At 48.3% G+C, this 12,100-nt stretch overlaps 1 protein-coding gene across 2 annotated transcripts; it reads right to left on the bottom strand.

The window, feature by feature from the left end:
- Positions 1-544: 544 nt before the first annotated feature.
- Positions 545-11,342, bottom strand: CD300LB (CD300 molecule like family member b). 2 transcript variants are annotated; one of them, XM_013054468.2, is made up of 4 exons: positions 10,449-11,342; positions 4,203-4,307; positions 2,616-2,703; positions 545-1,761 (listed from the first exon to the last, which is right to left on the bottom strand). In XM_013054468.2, the coding sequence occupies exons 1-4, from the start codon at positions 10,486-10,488 to the stop codon at positions 1,617-1,619; spliced, it is 378 nt and encodes a 125-aa protein (XP_012909922.1). In that variant the 5' UTR covers positions 10,489-11,342; the 3' UTR covers positions 545-1,616. The 2 variants fall into 2 exon arrangements, with proteins under 2 accessions (XP_012909922.1, XP_004749076.1); XM_004749019.3 differs by having other exon boundaries at positions 4,203-4,532; positions 10,449-11,326.
- Between the last annotated feature and the right edge of the window lie 758 nt (positions 11,343-12,100).

Here is a 12,100-nt window from a genome sequence, read left to right as displayed (position 1 = left end):
GGGGCTCTTGCTTCCCAGTGGGGAGGGGATGTTCCGGCTACCATGCTAAGGACAGGGATTCCTGTCTCCTTTTTCCCCGGGTGAGCCACCTTCCCATGGCTGCCTGAGGCTCAGAACCAAGGCCTACCTATGGGGACAAAGGACAGGGTGGACACGTCCTCCCAGGTGTTCCGAGGGAAACATTCCACATCGAACCAAGGGCTGGGGCACAGGACAAAATGGGGTGCTGTTGCTCAGAGGGCACAAACTTTCAATTATAAGCTAGGTTCTAGGTTTAGCATAGTGCATACAGCCTGATGACTATGGTTAGTAATACTGTGTGGTATACCTGAAATTTGCTAACAAGGTAGATCTGAAGTGTTCATCTCACATCAAAAAAAAAAAAAAAAAAAAAAGAGAGAGAGAGAGAGAGATAAATATGTAAAATGATGGGTGTGTTAATGAACTAGGTTGTAGTGTTTATTTCAAGGAGTTTATATATGTTAAATATATAACATATATAAATCATCACTTTGTGCCCCTTTTAAAAAAGCACATTTACACCTTAAATATATACAATTTTATTTGTCACTTATAGCTCAATAAAGCTGCAGGATAAAACAAAGGGAAACATTCCAAATGGATGTGTTTGTGTGCGTTTGCTTGTGGGTGGACACATCTCAAATGGGGGGTGTTCCTTCTTACATGATGTGACAGTCCCTTTGGTGGGAGGATCCACGGCCCATAAGGTAAAGTGACCGAGTCCATCCAAATGGACAAACCAAAAAAAAGGCATTTATCATGACACTTTTAATGATTAAGGTTATTTAAACAAATTAATTATTAAGATTATTAAAATATCATCATGCTGGAGAGACCATATCGTTTTCCTCAGAGTTTTCCTGACTGGCCTCCCCAACCTTGAAGGAGTTTCTGAGGCCCAACTTGACTGGCTTATTAAAAAACCCTTATGTATCAGAAGCTCAGACATAGAGAGTGCTGAGCTGGTCTCAGCAATGAAGGAGACCAGGGCGTGGGCAGGGCTCCATCTCTCTGTCTGTCTGCGCCCCTACTGCTTCTCTCTGTGCTTCGGTCATTGGCTTTGTGCCCCCAACTTCTTAGAAAAGAGGTGGCTTGGGTTCCACCCCAATAGCTCTGACCATGAGCCCTGGCCCCATGTTGGGTAGCATGGGGCATTTTCAACCTGAAGGAGGGGGAACAAGTCCAAGAAGCCATGGAGCCTCAAGAGGGTCCTGAGTTGGGGCACCTAGGTGGCTCAGTGGGTTAAGCCTCTGTCTTCAGCTCAGGTCATGGTCTCAGGGTTCTGGGATCGAGCCCCGCATCAGGCTCTCTGCTCAGCGGGGAGCCTGCTTCCCTCCCCCTCTCTCTGCCTGCCTCTCTGCCTACTTGTTATCTCTGTCTATCAAATAAATAAATAAAGTTTTGTTGTTTTTTTTTTAAATGAGGGTCCTGAGTTGTGTCCCTGAGCTGTGCAGAGCCAGGAGGGTGACTGGCCAGCCCCTCAGCACCCCCAGCATCAGTCACTGCTTCCCGAGGACCCAGAGACATTTCTGCCACAGCCTGGGTCTCCTCTGGAAATGGGGTCCAGGAGTGGAAGGTTCTGCTCGTCCGTCTGTCTAAGGGGCTGTGTCTCCGACGAGATCAGAGGACAAGTTCCTATAGACGGACAGTCTCTGCTGAGACCCCTTCAACCAAAGGACAGCAACGACCAACATGAGCAAGACCGGCGCCTTCAGAAAAACCAGGAGAATGTAGTGGTTCCTGCAAGAGAGGACAGAGCTGTCAGAGCCCTAGGTGCCCAGGCCCTGTCACTCCCCGTACCCTGACCAGAGGGAGCATTGGCCAGCCCTGCAAAGCCTGAGATTCTGGACCTGGAAGCCCCAGGTCAAAGATCGCCATGGCTTTGGCTCAGTGGCTCAACCATGAGGGCTCCTCAGAAGGAACCTCACATTGTCGGTTTTGCTTGGCTCTGGGCCCACCTTTATTTCTAATCACGCCTCCTGCGTCTCCCCTTTCCTGAAGTGAGTCTCAGCACCCTGGGGTGGCCCACGACAGGCTCTGTGCCTTTGCTGCTCCTGAAAATGCCAGCTCCAGGTGGCTGAGCCACACTCCCGCTCCGTGGCCACCCGACGCCTCACATGGTGGGGATTTTTTTCTTATCTCCCCTTGGCATGCTCTAGGTCATCAGGACTTTGTTGTTGTTGACAACTGAACATAAAGAAAGGTTCTGGGGGCGCCTGAGTGGCTCAGTGGGTTAAAGCCTCTGTCTTTGGCTCAGGTCGTGATCTCTGCTCAGCAGGGAGCCTGCTTCCCCCCACCCACTCTGCCTGCCGCTCTGCCTACTGGTGATCTCTCTCTCTCTCTCTCTCTGTCAAATAAATAAATAAATAAAATCTTTAAAAAAAAGAAAAAGAAAGATTCTGCAGAGTGACTTTCTTGGGAAGTTGGAATGGGGGGATGGGGGTAGGGGCAACATAGGTGGGAGCGAGTTGTTGGGAGGGGTAGCGGCTTTGGGCCTTCACTCTGGCTGTGACTGCTCTGGTGGCCCGTGAGGGTGCAGAAGCAGAGTAGGAGAGGCCCCATGTAGGGGCAGGGGCAGGATGGCAGCCACTCACCTGATGTAGGAGTCGGATGTCCCCTCTGTACGTCTGCTGGTAGTTGTCCTGGATCTTGGGCTCGCCAAGGTGCTCAGAACCATGTCCACTAGACACAGGCAGAGTTGGCCACAGGTTATGGGGACAATGACTGGGGCTCATGGGTGGCTCCCTGCTGGGCCCCGTGGGAGCCACCCTGCCCCTCGACTAGGAAGTCAGATACAGCCCCCAGGCTTCTCCCGTCCTACTGAGTTTCCTTTCTCTTTCTTTCTTTCTTCCTTCCTTCCCTTCGTTCTTTTTTAAGATTTTGTTTATATATTTTAGAGGGGAGTGGAGAGGCAGAGAGAGAGAGGGAGAGAATCTCAAGCAGATTCCACGCTGAGCACAAAGCCCGACACGGGGCTCAGTCTCACCTCCCTGAGATCTTAGCCTGAGCCCAAACCAAGAGGCAGACACTAAACAGACGGAGCCAGCCAGGCGCCCTCTGCCCGAGTTTTCTGAACCGCCACTCAGTCACTTTCCATCGACTCAGGTAGAAATAAAAAGGAAACAGGAGCCTGTGCTATATGTGCTTCTGGGGCGAGAGATCCATTCTTTCACTTCTTTCCACTTCCCCCTCTAGGTGGGACTTTAGCCAGATGGGGGCCCGGGGCCAGACGGGGTCCTCCTCCAACATCATTGGTCCTAGAGCAGTGCCTGAGCTGGGCTCAAGGACACGTGGTTCTGGAAATGGGGCAGCCAGTTACTGGCATGGTGAGGAGGAGGAGGAGGACTCTGGAGGGCTGGTGAACAAGAGGGCACATTCTGGTTCTATCGAGAGCAATGGCTATGATGAATTAAACATCTGTATGAGAAACTATGAAGACAGTTTATGGTCGACTACTTGGTCATGGATTCCTGAGACCAGCTTGGCGCTGACTGTCCATGAGCTATTTTTAGTTGAGTCCTAGGCCTGCGGAGACCCCAGGACAGCCAGAGGGGTCCCTGATCTTGGCATAATGGTCAAATCCTTCCTTTCTGCTTACAGCATCCTCTGTTACCTGAGCCCCTTCTTGGGTCCCTCTAACTCCTTGCTCACTCTTATGCAGCCAGAGAAAGTAGAGGGCAGGGTGGCTGGGGGCCCAGAAAGGAGAGGCATTGTCACATGCCCAGAGCTACTCTGGGTTGGGCAAGTTCCTGGGGTTCAGTGCTGAGACCCTCTGGGCTTCCCCAAGTATCCCCTCTGCCTCTCTCTCTGTGTAGTGATGGGTCAGGAGTGTGAGTACCAGTGACCACTTCCTGGAGCCATGCCCTGGGACCCAAGGCATCCAAGGTCCACCCACACATCTGATGAGAGACTGGGAGGCTGCCAGGGTTGTGGGTCCCCAGGACAGCTGGGCTGGACCACGGGCAGTGATGCTGGGGTCCATGTTCTTGCCTCTCCCCCAAGACCTGCCAGCCCTGCGTGCATCATCTAGATACCTCAGGTGACCTCAGGGACTGTGATGGGGACACTGTTCCCAGCTACTCAGCCATTACCCTTCTGCCCTTGGGGAGGGGGAAGCAGAAACCCTCATTCTTTCTGTCCTAAGCAAGAGGGTCTCACTGTGTAGATGAGAAAGTTCTTACCTGGGTCAATGGTCACTTTGATAGATGCCCCAAGGTCAGGTCCAGATCTGTTAATCCCACACCAGTAAGTGTCTGTGTCACTTTGCCTGACCTCCTCCATGGTCACTGTGAACAAGAGGTGACTCTGGTTGTCCCTGATGGACACACGATCTACCTTCTTTTCTTGCTCTGATCCATCGGTTTCAACGAGGTTGTGGCATGACTCCCACTCTGCTCCGCGACACCACCACTTCTTGTAATTCTCCCATCCTGGTGTATATTGGCACTGCACGCTCACCGAACCCCCCTCCAGGCCCCTCACAGACTCTGGGCCTTTGATGGAGAAACAGCCTGGAAAACAGAATCCCAAGATAAAACCCCTGCCTCCTGGAGCCAGGTCTGGCCTGGGAGCCCCAAGGGCTCAGGTGGCCCCAGATTGGTATCCAGGGACTGAGCCAGGGTCCCGGCCTTTGCAGCTACCCACTAGCTGACCCCCACAGGTCCACCTCCTCTGTCCAGCTTCCCCATCAGCTCCTGCGGTGATAATGTCCAGCCTGTACTGTCCTCACATTCCTGGTCCTTCCTGCAGTGGTGACACTCCTGACTTTCTGACACTGTCTTTCTTGGCTTCACAACTCGGTCCTCTTCCACACTCTCCTTCTCCGACTGCCCATCTCTGAGGCTTCTACTGATTTCTCTTCCTCCCTCTTTAAATCTTGGTGCAAAAGGGGCGTATTGGTAAATACTTAACAACTAACCCTCCGGGGAAGAAAATCTCCATTTGTAACATTTTCCAATTTCTGTAGTGTAAATATTCCTACCCTGGGTTGATCTCAGGCAGTCAGTGCCGTGTCACTGGACACACAGCTGAGAAAAGTCGGTTCTTGCCAGCCAGTGTGAACCAGTCCCAGAGCACTGCGGGAGGAGCTGGGGGGGGTCTCTCTCCAGTCCTCATTTTGTCCCATCTTACTACACCCCCATGGAGGAATTCTCCCTTCCTATGATTTTGGTTATTGCCAACATGCTGATAATTCCCCAAATTCACATTGATGGCCCACATTCTTTCCTTAGCTCCAGCCTATTGTTTCCAAATACACACTGTACATCTCTACCCCAAAGTCAGTAGTCCCAGGACTAAATCCTCCTTGAACTTGGTCTGTTTCAGTATTTCCTCTCTCCCTTGGAGAGCTCATGTGGTGCACTAGCAAAGGTCTGTGGGGAGTGGGATGGGTTCGGGGCAAGCAAGAGTTGGAAGGGTATCGTGCTGCTCTGGGGATTGACTCCAGTCAAGCTGAGTATATGTGACTGGACAGACACTCTTTGTGCTTGGCAATGACCTCTTGTGCTTTGATTGCATGGAAGTGAAAAAGCAGGGAGAAGCAGAGAAACACAATAGAAGCCTCTCCTGACTGTCTTAGCCCGAGAGCCTCAGGATCATCCCAGAGGGGTGAGAGGGGTTGTCTTCTGGGGGCCGCAGGAGTCAGGTCTGTCGCACCAGGAAGGTGCACCTCCTCATACCCTGTACCTTCTTCCTCTCAGGTCACTTGAGGTTTGCATTTGTGCTCAGTAGAATTATGTCTCCCAAAGATGTTGATGTCATAATCCCAAGAACATGTGAGGAGGGGTAATTATCCTGGATTATATAGTTGGGTCTAAAGTCATCAGAAGGGCTCGTATAAGATGAAAATGAGTTAGTGGTCAGAGTCAGAGGGAGATTGGAAGATGCTGTGCTGCTGGCTTTGAAGATAGATAAAGGTATCCTGAGCCAAGGAATGCGGGCGACCTCCGGAATCTGAACCAGGTGAGAACACGGTTTCTTCCCCAGAACCTCCAGAGGGAATACAACCTTGCCCACAGCAGGATTTTATCCAGGAAGTCCATTTTGGACTTCAGACTTTCAGAACTGTAAGATAATAAATTTCATCATTTCAAGCCAGTTTGTGGTTTGTGGTCATTTGTTACAGCAGCCATTGGAAATAAACTCAGTATTCCATGAGCAGAACTAACTCTACTCTCTTCAAACCAACAGCGTTCCTAGTGCACCTGACGGAGAACTTGACATCTCCATTGAACCTGTCCTCCTCTTCTCCCTCAACAACTGATTGGTGAGCCCTTGAGTCGACTCTACCTCCAAAATGCTTCTTAACATGATTTCTTTCTCCCCCGCCACCCCCGTCCTGTCACAGTTCATGATGCCAGCATGACATAGCAGAAAGAGTGAATTTGGACAGAGAAAGTCACGTCTACCACACACTACTCGGGAAGTCTTGGGTAAGCTACTTCACCTCCCTGGGTCTTGCTTCTCAATTTGCAAAATCGTTTCGCTACTTTCGAACTTTGCAGGTTATTGTAAGACTTGGGTCTTGGCCAAAACGCAGATCTTCTGTTGGGGGTTGCCCCCTCAGTGAGAGCCTTTCACCAGGTCAAGAGCCCATCTGGTGCCTGGATCATGGCCATAGCACCCAGAGAAGCTTCTCCAGTTCCTGTTACACTCCCTTCTCCACTATTCTCTGCATATCACTGTTGGAGCTTCATGCTAAAATAGTCCCCACCTTGTCCTCAGCAGCACTTGCCATGAGCAGGATTTCAGGATCTCTTCTGCAGCTGCTCCCCACTGCCTCAGAATGATTTAAAATGCTTTTGTTGGACTTCCAACTTTTTTATTCTTCTAAATCCAAGTTCTCTGTCCAGCACCATTTCCTGCTCCCCCTTGCCTTCCACTGGACCCTATAACCCCCACCCCCCACTTTTCTTTTCCTCTGACCCTGGTAGGCCCTCCCAAGAGCTATGTCACTGCTCCCACCCTTCCTTCCACCTGGAAACCCTTCTCTGAACCCAGCCTGCCTACTGATCACCTTAATTCCTTTCCCAACTAGAACTGCTTCCTTCCATTGCTCCATGACCTCACGGAACCCGAGCGCCACACTGGTGTTTTATGATCACTACCAGTCTCTCTCTGTCTCCTTTACTAGGATGCTCTGTCCTGAAGGGAAGAGACTTTGGGTGTGCATTCTCCCTCTTCCCCGTCACCAGTCCCCGTGTCTTGCATGGTATCTGGATCCTGGAAGGTACCAATCAAGTTTATGATCATTTTTGCAAAAGAGCTTGTTGTCATGCTCTTGGACATTTTGATTTTATTTTGGACATTTTGAGTTGACATTCTGATTCTGGCATGAACTATAATTTCCACACCAGGGGGCACTGAAATATAAGGCTGATAATTGCAGTGCTAACATAAAACACAGTAGAGTCTGGAAACAAATTCAAACACCATTACTGGGAGATTGGGCTAATGAATTACCGTCCTCGCACATCATGGTTAAAAGAAGACAGATCACAAATGATAACAGGGAAGACATCCCTGATACATCAGTATTAAGTTTTTAAAAAGTTGCCTAACAGAGTGTTTAGATTCCATTTCTGTGGTTCTTCTGTGGCCCATGCATAGAAAAAAATAGGTCAATGAGTGTTCGAAACTCTTGACAGTGGTCAGTGCTGAACCTGGGACTTGGGAGGAAATTTCCCTTTCTAAATCATACATTTCTATTATGTGTAAATGTTCACAATATCATCAACTGATAAAAAAAATGATGAAGAAAAAATTTTAATAATCAAAAGGACCCCATTAGGAAAAAGATTGCTAAGAAACAGTAATCATAAGAGTTGGCAGAAAAGGTGGTTTTCTTTCTTAAGACAACAACAGCAACGACACAGCTACCATCCGAAGCTGAGGGTCAGTGTACATGGTATTTTCAACAATCATAAACAGAATTAGAGATGTTGCTGCTCTGAAACAGAAGTTTCATCAATCCCAACTTTGCTAATTTAATCTTGCAATTAAGCATTCATAATGTGATTAGGCTTGTTTTAGAAAGAAATACATGCAAAGTTTCCATAAATGCATACTGTGATGGGTGGAACTATTGATCAGGTCTGTGTGTTTTGTGGAGAGTTGGTCTGAAGGAAGGTGGAGATGTTAGGACAGCAGTCAGCTGGGAGCAGAACTTGGGCTGATGGGTTTTAAAAGCATAAGGCTGTTTGAATCTCAATTTTTCCTTTCCCTGACTCTGAGATGTAACCTCTCTCCTTCATGTCAGTCCTTCGGGAAAGTCTGCCCCTTGTGCACATCCTTGCGTGAATAGTCTTGTGTCAAAGTCAAGAGAACAGTTGAGCTCCTGGTCTGGGTTGATAGCTTCCTGTCTGGGTTGATAAATCCCTGTCTGGTTTGACAATTTCCTGTCTGAGTTGATAGGTCCCTGTCTGGGTTGATAACAAGGCAGCCAAGGGAAGCGCTCAGAGCATAGGGGCTCATGGGGTGTGGGATGTACAAAGGGGTTTGAATATAACTTGTTTTGCACTGATGGAGCAGGGCGTCCCTGCTGGTATCCCCAAGCAGCCATGCCATCTCAAGCGCCAAAGAGTAATTTCTGGGGTACAGGTCGGTGCTCCTGTTCCCCCACTTGCTAACATTCCCTGAGCACCCATCAATGCCAGTGGCCTGCCTTCCCCTCAGGGCTGCTGTGGGACTGGGTACCAGAGCCAACAAGAGCGTCTTATGGGAAGTCGGGTCTTTCCAACTTCCCTCCATCCACTTTCTCTCCTTTTCATTTCACAGAAGAAACCTGAAGGCTGTCAGTTAGTGGGGTCGCTTTCCTTGCATCACTGACTACTTCACTCCCTTCCATTGTGAAATGGCAGAGTTGGAGGAGGAAGGACACCCTGTCTTGTTTCTGCAGCCAAAGCCACAGAGTAGCCACTGTGAGTCTCAGCCTTCATCTGGGAGAGAAGATTCTTTGTGTGGGTCTGGGCATGTAAGGGACATAGTGGGTGAGTGTGTGAGTGTGTGTGCGCACACGTGAGTTTGTGTCAAACTCTGTAGGAGTGTGTGAGCACACAGATGTGAATGGGGGACATGCCTTGTGTGTGGAAGCTCAAGCAGTTCACCCTTCCCCTTGGCCTCTGGGTGAGCTGGGTGTTGGGATTAAGAGAAGGAGCAGATGGGGTTCTTTGAGCTCAGATGCAAAGCTAGAGTTCAGGGGGAGAGGCAGACATTCTGAACTGCTGTTTCTTGGGAATTCTGGGCTGTTTGGAGTCCTGCCTAAGGACCATAGTGGTCACAGAGAAGCCACTGCCCTCCCCACCTGTCTACAGGTAACATCACAGGGCCTCTGTCATGATAAAATCAGAAATGGCCTTGATAATTTGAGAATGACCACAGTCCTTGTCTATTTATATCTGATCTGAATAGCAGAGTCTCCCAACATTACAGCTAGAAAGAGCATCAGAGACCTTCCATTCATACCAGAAATCCAGGTCTTAGAACAAGGAGGGGGCTTGCCTGTGTCATGTGCTGCTATCAGAACTGGAACTCCAGCCTCTCAACTCCCTGGCTATGTCCTTTGTGGGGAATCCCTGTGGACCCGTTTGTTTTGCTAGAAGGTCTGTCTCCTGGCTCATAGACAAGACTGTGTGTGACCCACATGTACAACATACATTGTGCAAACTTTTGGACTGACCTTAATGCTCTCTCAGTGTATGCAGTGGCTTTCCATAGAGAAGATACATGACCCCCTCCTATCTCCCATCTGGGTTCCTGAGCAATTTTCTCTTTCTTTGAAAGTCTCGGTTCCTGGCCATGGTGTCCAAGAGCCTTCTTAATCTTGTCTTGTGCTTTTTCAACCTCATGACCTACCAGTCACCCCAAGGCCTCCTGCACACTGAGACCCTTTGTGCATGAATGTACCATCTTTTCTCAAGGCTCCGTGTCTTCATCAAGCAGTCCTCTCTCCATGGAATGTTCTTCTGCCTTCTCTGTTTAAAGGGTTGATCCCTTTCTTCAAGGTTCATCAGATGGATGGTGTCTGTATGGGTTTCTGCAGCTCCTGTTCGGGCCTCTGAGTACCCCTCCATCAATTCCTGCCATTGTTTGTTCTTTATCTGCAAGTCTTACCATCTGAGCTGTCTGGGGTCCCCTTTCTAATGACTAATCCTGTTTCTTTTTTCCCTTCAAGTCCTCAGGGCCTGGTGAATGCCTGACACAGAGTAAGAACCCATTTTTTTTGCTTAATAAATTATAAATAATAAGTTATATTATTATATATATACATTATATTATAAAAAATAAATTATATTAATTTATAATAAATAATAAATTTTAAAAACCACATTTCATTTCCCCAGAAATCATATCCCCTGCTGCCTGGACTAGCTCTTGGTCCTCTGCCCTGCCACAGGGGTACTAAGTCCCCAGAACCCCTCCACACTCACCTGGGAAGTTGAGCAAGAGAAGAACTAGCCACAGCCTCATGGCTTCACCTCCCAGACTCCTCGCCCCTCTGTGGACAGTGGGAGGGCACACTTGGATCCCAGCTGGACTCTCGCAGCTCTGCCTGGGCCCAAGATTGCACTCTGAGTTTCTGGCCCTTCGAGTTTCTGACCCACTCACTTCCTTTTGTAGAGTATTTCCTGCTTTTAATTATTCAGCAAATTGAATGTCATTTCTTGAAAGGGATGGGGCACAGGGCACAGAAGTCGCCACTACATAAGAAAGAGGAAACTGGGCTGTGTGAAGTGGGGAGGGGCAGGATATGGGTCTGTAGCAGGGCTAGAGCAGGGGGCATCTGGTCTACCAGGCTTTGGGTCCAAGGGGTACAATAGTTTGGGTGTCAACTCTCCAGAAATGTTTCTCTAACACAACAGTGGGTCCCAGCAGCAGGCAACACGTGAGCAAGTTTGGCTTACCTGGAGATGCATTTGTTCTGGTGTTATAACCAAGGGCATAAAAGTGTCGGCTGGAGGGTCAGACACACCTGGACTCTCATTCTGAGCACCACTCACAAGCTGTGTGACTATGGACAATTACTGAACTTTTCTGAGCCTCAGTTTGTGTATCTGCAAACTGGGCTGTGATGGAGTAACAGAAGATTTGTTATGGGAATGAAGTGAGAAAATGTATGTGAAGCTCTGAGATCACAGTCCTGGGATAGGGCTAGCACTCTACATCGGTGTCAGTGCCCGGGGCATAACTTCACATGCTGGATGAAAAGTCACATAAAGCAAGCCCAGGACAGGAGGCCAGGGGAGCAAGAAGGCGATGGACTGGGTTTCCTCATTAGTAATAAGGAAAATTCTACCCCTAACCTGACATAATTTAATTAGCATCCTGATTTATAACCCAGTAGCTAAAATTCTTGAAGAACAGTTTGGGGAAGCAGATGAGTGTCTGGCCTGGTGTCCAGGCCAGGCTGCAGAGGAAGGAGGTCTTCTGGAGGTCCTTTTTGGGGGAACATTCAAAAGGCTGAGAGGAGGAGGAGGGCTCAGTCCTATAGTGACGTAAATCATATTACAAGTAGGAGTCAAAACAGTATGGTACTGGCATTAAAAACATATAGATCAGAATTGGGGGTGACTGGCTGGCTCAGTTGCGAGAGTATGTGACTCTTGATCTTGGGATTGTGAGTTCAAGCCCCATGTTGGGTGTGGAGATGACTTAAATAAATACAATTTTTTTTAAAAAACCATAAACCTATAGACCAGAATTGAAAGCCTACAAATAAGCTCCCACACATAAAGCCAATTAATACTTGACAAAGAAGCTGAGAATAGCCCATGAGGGAAAGTGTAGTTCCTTCAAGAAATGGTGATCAGAAAAGTGGAGAACCATTTGCAGAAAAATGAAACTGCACACCTCACAAATATTAACTTAAAGTGGATTAAGACTTAAATGTAAGACCCAAAACTGTGACCCTTATAGGAGAAAATAGTGGAAAAGCTCCTTGACATTGGTCTTGGCAATAATTTTTAGGTGTGACACCAAAATTGTAAGCAATGAACGCAAAATTTAATTAGTACAATGGCATCAAATTAAAAACTTGTGTACAGCAATAGAAACAATTAATAAAATAAAAAACCTACAGAAT

This window comes from Mustela putorius, unplaced genomic scaffold (genome assembly GCF_011764305.1).
Source record: "Mustela putorius furo isolate JIRA1106 unplaced genomic scaffold, ASM1176430v1.1 tig00000873_pilon_pilon_pilon, whole genome shotgun sequence".
Classification (NCBI taxonomy): Eukaryota; Metazoa; Chordata; class Mammalia; order Carnivora; family Mustelidae; genus Mustela; species Mustela putorius.
This window is presented reverse-complemented; position numbering and strand designations above follow the sequence as displayed.

Excerpts from the sequence above, each read along its gene's own strand:
- CD300LB (XM_004749019.3), bottom strand. The coding sequence starts at position 10,488 with ATGAGGCTGTGGCTAGTTCTTCTCTTGCTCAACTTCCCAG. Across the intron at positions 2,704-4,202 it reads CAAAGTGACCATTGACCCAG|TGGACATGGTTCTGAGCACC; the intron begins GTAAGAACTTTC and ends GCCTGTGTCTAG. Across the intron at positions 1,762-2,615 it reads ACATCCGACTCCTACATCAG|GAACCACTACATTCTCCTGG; the intron begins GTGAGTGGCTGC and ends CCTCTCTTGCAG.